This window comes from Chrysochloris asiatica, unplaced genomic scaffold (assembly GCF_000296735.1).
Source record: "Chrysochloris asiatica unplaced genomic scaffold, ChrAsi1.0 scaffold00379, whole genome shotgun sequence".
NCBI lineage: Eukaryota > Metazoa > Chordata > Mammalia > Afrosoricida > Chrysochloridae > Chrysochloris > Chrysochloris asiatica.
The window spans coordinates 1,981,009-1,987,804 of NW_006408897.1; the positions used below are offsets into that span (position 1 = coordinate 1,981,009).

Here is a 6,796-nt window from a genome sequence, read left to right on the forward strand (position 1 = left end):
GAATGGGATCCAGTTTCATCAGGAGACACTAAAGATAGCACCGTCTGAGAAATTAATTGAATAGTCAAGAGAAAGCAAGGTCATGAATGGACAGTCCTTTGGTGTCACTGCTGGAGCTCCTCTAGGATATGAATCGTTCTTCAAAGGCACAAGGACAACATTATCTATTACACATGTTTGTGTCCAGTGACATCTACCAAAGTATCAGCCCAGGTACACAAGACAATTTGAAGCCAAAGTTGAATTAAGGTGCCTGTGTAATTTATTTGCACTAAGCACAGACTTGGGAATTAGGATTGCTGAGTTTTAGTCTTCATTCTGTTGCTGAATTAATTATCAGGAACAGTCACACATATGTAGCTCAGTTTTCCTTTTCTGTGACTCATCAAAGTGTTTCAAAGTTAACAGTAAGAGATCCCACCATACTTTCTAAGTGCTCAAAGCTGCAGACTTTTTGCCCCCTTAAAGAACAGAGCATAGCTGAATTCCACATTCTTCATTTCTAAGCACATAGCTAGCCCTAGTACAAAGTGCACAATAAATATGTCTATTGTTGATGAACCTGGGATCTAGATCATGCTTAGCTTTATCATTTCTATAGTGAAGAACAGTTCCTAACTTCTAATATTGTATGTTCAGTACATAAGGTACTTGTTTTTAACTATAGCTTCTTCTTTTTAGAGTCTCCATTGGTCAGAGTAAATCGCAAAGAAACTTTCCCAGGGATTACAACTCTCTTCTGCAGAGCTTATGGTTTTTATCCCCCAGAGATTTCCATGACCTGGATGAAAAATGGGGAAGAAATTATCCAAGAAATTGATTATGGAGACATTCTTCCCAATGGGGATGGAACCTATCAGACGTGGATATCAGTTGAGATGGATTCTCAGAGCAGCAAGGTTTATTCCTGTCACGTGGAGCATGGTGACCTACGCATGGTTCTTCAGGTCCCTGAAGGTAAGAGCAAAGGTTGTAACACGCTGTCAGGAGAGTGATATTGAGAAAAATGGGTGAACAGGAAACACAGCTGCCTTCCAAGGAAGGGGAGGACAGATCACTGTATTCACACAGCTAGCTTTAGGATGAATATTTTAAATCAGTGGTTTTCACACTATTTGGTACCGAAGTGCCTTTATACTCTTAAAAATTATTGAGGACTCTCAAAGAGCTATTGTGTGTATGTATTTTATATCTATATATAAAAGGGAATTTCAAAAAGTTATTATTATTTTTAAATATTTTATTGTAAATTGAATGAGGATTTACAGAGTAGATCATCAGTTTTTCATTCAAGAAATCATGAACTTTGCTTCATTACAATGATTGCAATCCCCTCCATGTACCATTAGTTAACAGTATTTAACTGTCTTCGTTTTAGGTCTTTACAACATTGGTCTCATGCAATGTTTTTCCTTTTGTGATTGACTGATTTCACTCAACATAAAGTCCTCCAGGTTCACCCATGTTGTGAGGTGTTTTGTAGATTCTTCAACGTTGTATAATATTCCATTATGTGTTTAGCCATTCTTCTGTTGATGGGCATTTAGGCTGTCTCCATCTTTTTGATGTATCTCTTTTAGGCAGCATATTGAAGGATCCTGTTTTCTTATCCATTCTGCTACACTCTGTCTTTTGACTGGTGCATCGAATCCAGTGACATTCTGTATAATTACCAATAGTTATTAATTGATCACTGTCATTTTGCTGTGTTTTGTGTGTATGTGGCACTGTTAGTTTCTATGTTCCACATAATGTTCTGTGGTGAGTTCATTTTGTTTGTGGGTTTTCTTTTTATTTTCATTTCTGTTGTGTTAATTAATGTTTACTAAATCTTTTGGATTTTCCTCTTTTTTATTTTGATATGGAAGTGTATTAATATTCTTTGAGGTTACCATATAACTTATTAATATTTTCCTTGTTTAAAACAATCTGTTTTATCTTTATATCTTCTTGACTTCCTCACCATTTGGAAGTTCTATATCTACACTACTCCTTTTTTTCTGTATTGTAGTTGACGTCATTATAAATTGGTATCTCTGGTTCCCTATTTTCAGTCTTATAGGTTTGTTTTACTTAAAATATTTCTATTTCTGAATTGAGTTCTGGGTAGTGTTGTCATGTATGTTAATATCAGGTTGTTTTCTGCTGTTGTTGACCTCAGTCCTAAGAGTTCCCTTTAGTATTTTTTGCAAAGTTGTTCTGGTTATTGAAAATTTCTTTAATATCTGTTTATTGGAGTCATGGTGTGGCTCTGTGGGTTAATGCGCCAGACTGCAAAGCTGTTTGAACTGCAAGGTCAGCAGTTCAAGTTTACCAGCTGCTCCTCAGAAACCCTATACAGGGTCGCTATGGGTTGGAATTGACTCAACGGCACTTCACAACAACAACAATCTGGAAATGTCCTAATTTTAACATGGTATTTGAGGGACAGCTTTGCTGTATATATGATTCTTGGTTGGCAGTTTTTTCCTTTCAGAGTTTTGTATATGTCATCCCAGTACCTTCTTGCTTGCTTGGTTTCTGCTGAGAAATCAAAGCTTAGTCTTATTGATTCTCCTTTGGAAAGTAAATTTTTGTTTTTCCTGAGCTGCCCTCAGGACTCTTTCCTGGTCTTTGATTTTGTTGAGTTTTATTATATGTCTTGATTATTTTCTTTTGGGATCTATCCTTCTTGTGTATTTATCTTCTCATCTTTTATGATGCTAGGGAAGTCTTCTTCCAACAACTCTTGGATAATTTTTTCTGCTTTTTATTGTCTCTTCCTGTTCTGGAATTCCTATCACCTATAAGTTACTCTTCTTTGTCCTACTCTTAGGCCTTCTTCCAATTTTTTTTCATTATTTTTACTGATTGTTCTTCTAAAATACTAGTATTGAGGTATTTATCTTCAAGCTCACTAATTTGGGCTTCCATTGCTTCAAATTTCCTCCTTTGTCCTTTCGATGTATTGTCCATTTTTGACATCTTAGTGTTAATTGTCTGGATTTCTGATCATAGGTTTTTTGTTTTTTTTTTCTAGTACACTTTTTTTTTTTAAGGTTTTTATTGTGGATTGAGTGAAAGTTTTCAGGGCACATCATCGATTTCACATTCAAACATTCATATACCTTGTTTCATTACATTGATTATAATCCCCTCCACATACCATCAGTTAACAGAGTTTCTCTCTATCCTCTTTAGCTTTTTTGGGGGGGGAGGGGGAACTTTGCCTTTTTGGAATTTACAGTCTCGGCTTTTAGGGAAGGTTTTTACATTTATCTGTGGGTATCCAGGGCTCATGTATGGAATTACTAACCAGCATAACTGAATAATCAGATAAGGGACATTTTGCTATGTCTGCTAAAGTCTGATCCTCAGAGCCTATGGTTTGGACGGTCAGCAACGCTTGGGCCCACAGGGATGATCACAGGTTTTATATTGAATTTTTTTCAGTAGTTCTGTTACCTTTTCTTCCTCAGAAATGTTTTCTGGCTCTGCAACTTGTTTATTTGTTTAAACCATTCTCTCTGTTTTTTGTTTGTTTTGTGTGTGAGCTAAAATTGTTTGTTGTTTTGGGGTATTTGTGGAATTGTCATATTTGTATTTAATTAAGGATTTTATGTTGATGTGTTCTTAGGCTCTCACCAACTGTCTCCTGTGGGTGTAGTTAGAGAATACTGGCTTGTGCACTGTTCTCTATTTGCTGTTCATACTTCTCAGTGTAGGTTGGGTTTGACTGGTATTGGCTGCTGTCTACCATTGATCAGGTGGTATAGGAACTTGTATTAGCTCTTGTCTAGTGGGTTGAGATGAAGAGGATATGGTTGCTGTCTCCTCTTGGTTGGGAAAAAGAAGAAATCCTGCCCACCCACCCCACACACACAAGAAAACAGAACAGAGTAAACAAACAAGCAATCAATAATGAAAAGGGAAAATAATAAAGGTGAATATAAGAAATGAAAAACAGACAGCATCCAGAAAAAAATAATATAATAACTAAAAAAAAAAAAAAAAAAAAAGAGGGACAGGAAAAATAGTTATAGAAGAGAAAAAAGAGGTAAAATCAAAGGAGGAATTTTTAAAAAACACTTAGAAAAAAACCAGGAAGAGGGAAGATAAAAAGACAAAGAGAGTGAGAGTAGTAAAGAAAGATCAAAAGGGGAAAAAATGAGCGAAAAGGGGAAATGAGAAACAGAAGAAAAGAAAAAATGAAAGCAAAGATAGGATAAAATTCAAGGGAAATGGAATGAGAAGGAAGAGAAGAAAGAATAAATAAACAAAAACAAGTAAACTGTGAAAGGAAAAAACAAAAAACCCAGTGCAGCTGTTGGACCTGAAGAAGAGAAAATTCTGGTGGCTCCTGCTAGCCAAGAAGCTTGCAAGGCGGTTACAGAAGGATGTGACAGCAGAGTCCCTGTATGCCTAGGTGTTCTATGTGTTCAGAGCACTCAATCTGAAGTAGTTTGTGGAGGCCCTTGATGGTGCTGGTTTCAGTGTCTATTAGTATCACAGGGCAGCAGGGGGAAGCGTGGTTGGTTATGAGGGTTTGCTGCTGGACACATGCTGGTCTGATGGCTCTGTAAGGTTCTGTAAGTCTGGAGCTGAACTTCCCTGAATATAGGCATTAAATCATGCAGCTGGTCCTTACCTCACACTGCCGAAGCTCACAACCATGTGGCTCCAAACTCTGGTTACCAGAGGAGCATGGAGAAAAAGAAGTAATCGCACCTTTCCTGTCACCTGTGTGAATTTGCTCGTCCATGCCACTTTCTGTCTCCAAAGCTGCTCACAAAAGTTCAAAACCGTCAACCCACCTCTTGCTGAGCGTTCACTAGTCAGTCTCACTCTCTTGCCATCCCTGCTCAACTTCTCCTTTCAGTAAGCACTTAATCCACTTCTCTAACCTTTCTGCTGAAGTTCAGGGTTGTAGAATTTTCATCTGTGTGTTTCATTTGGTCTCTTGTATCTTTGTTGTAGAGGGTTTATGTAGTACATCTGCCTAGTCTACCAGCTTTCTGGAAGTCCTCCATTATCTTTTAATTCCATTTCCTACAAACTTTTTGATGCCCTCTCTTCTATGTGTGCAGTTATGTATCATATTACAAATTTTTAAATGAGAAAAATATTTAAAACATAAGATGCAGAAGCACATATTCCATTAGACACCAGAATGATGACCTTTTTACATCACACAGCCTATAGAAAACTACTGTACACACATGAGAGAGTGAAATGTAGAAAGGCAAATCATGGCTTAGTCTTGCTGGTTTCCCTGAAAGAGTTTTGGAGACACCCTTGGGGTCTTTGATTATACTTTGAAAACTACTGTTTTAGGTTACCCTACTCAGAAACTGTGAGTCCATAGTAACAAAAATAATGTTGAATTTACTGATAATTATAGAAGCACAAGTCCCTGAAAGTTACCATAGAAGGGGAAAGGAATTATGAGATTTTCTTCATTTGCTTGGTTTCAGAATCAGAAACTATTGTACTGGTGATGAAAGCCATCGCTGGGTCCATAGTACTTGCCATTGTGTTTGCTGGAGCTGGGATCTTAGTCTGGAGAAGAAGACCCCAAGGTGAGAGTCATATGGAAGTATTCTAAGGGGCTGAAGATAACCTCTTGCCTACAGCTCCAGAGAGCTTTGCTTTCTGATCTGAGCTTTATTTAGATATGAGTTGACCCTTACTTTGGGATCACAGAAGGTACGGGAAGCACTTCTTCCACCATCTAGGAAGCCTAGACCATGGATAAAGCTTATAAAGTGAGTGGCGTGTTGAGAGGTGGTACCTGTCCTAAAGGTTGAATCAGAGAAGCTGTAGTGACCTTGATTTGTCTCTTCCAAAGCAAGTCTTTACTATGAGTTACTACTAGTTTCTGGGGGAATTTTGCCCTTTGTTTCAAGACTTCAGTCATTTTTCTGCTCCAATCATGAGACTCCTTTTCTTCCTAAATTCATTTTTTTCAACACATGAAATATTTAAGAGTGAATGCCTTTGGAAAGTGGGACTATGAATAAGGAAAAGGGAAAGAAAAATGGGAGAGAGATAGACTCATTATAGTTAGAGGAAAAATAGATTCATTTCCTAATATATATATAGATATATATATATAAAGTACGTAGACTGCTAACTGCAAGGTCAGCAGTTTGAATCTACCATCTCTCCATGGGAGAACAATGAGGCTTTCTGCTCCCATAAAGATTTACAGCCTTGGAGACCCTATATAGGGTCTCTATGAGTTGGAATTGACTTGGTAGCAACCTATTCTAATACTTGGTTGCTCTGAGTCAGAATCATCTCACTCATGGCAACAGGTTGTTCTAGGCACAGAATTGGATGCTGGAATAGCAATGAAAGACAGTCAGGATCCCGGCTGTCACAGTTTATTTTCTAGCCTTGTAAGTTCATTTCCCCCCTTTGTCTTCACTGTTGCTCAAGTTGATGACAACCTAAAATTGAGCCCACTGTGGGCCAGGAGCTTGGCTTCGCTTCATAGCCACAGACTGTAGTCCCATTTCAGGGGACAGTGTACCGAAGCATATTATTATATCCAAGTCAAACCAAGCCCACTACTTGAAGATCAACTTAGAGACCTGGTGGTCATTAATGGTATATTTATAAGGGAAGTACTGCACTGTTCTCAATCTAATAAATAATAGCTGCTGAAGCAAAACACAATTAAACAATGATGCTTCACCTCTCTCAGAGTCCTGGTATGGTGCTGTAGGTTAATGCGCCAGACTGCAAAGCCGTTTGAACTGCAAGGTTGGTGGTTCAAGCTCACCAGCTGCTCCTAGGAAACCCTATACAGGGT

General features: G+C 38.0%; 1 protein-coding gene across 2 annotated transcripts in view; it reads left to right on the top strand.

The window, feature by feature from the left end:
• The window catches only part of LOC102810712 (major histocompatibility complex class I-related gene protein-like), a 38,370-nt gene that overhangs the window by 31,057 nt on the left and 517 nt on the right, over window positions 1-6,796 (top strand). Inside the window, exons 4-5 of one of the 2 annotated variants that reach the window (XM_006876431.1) lie at window positions 682-957; window positions 5,454-5,558. In XM_006876431.1, coding sequence (XP_006876493.1) covers window positions 682-957; window positions 5,454-5,558 — 381 coding nt within the window. The remainder of the gene's footprint in view (window positions 1-681; window positions 958-5,453; window positions 5,559-6,796) is intronic. The other variant, XM_006876432.1, reaches the window with a different exon arrangement.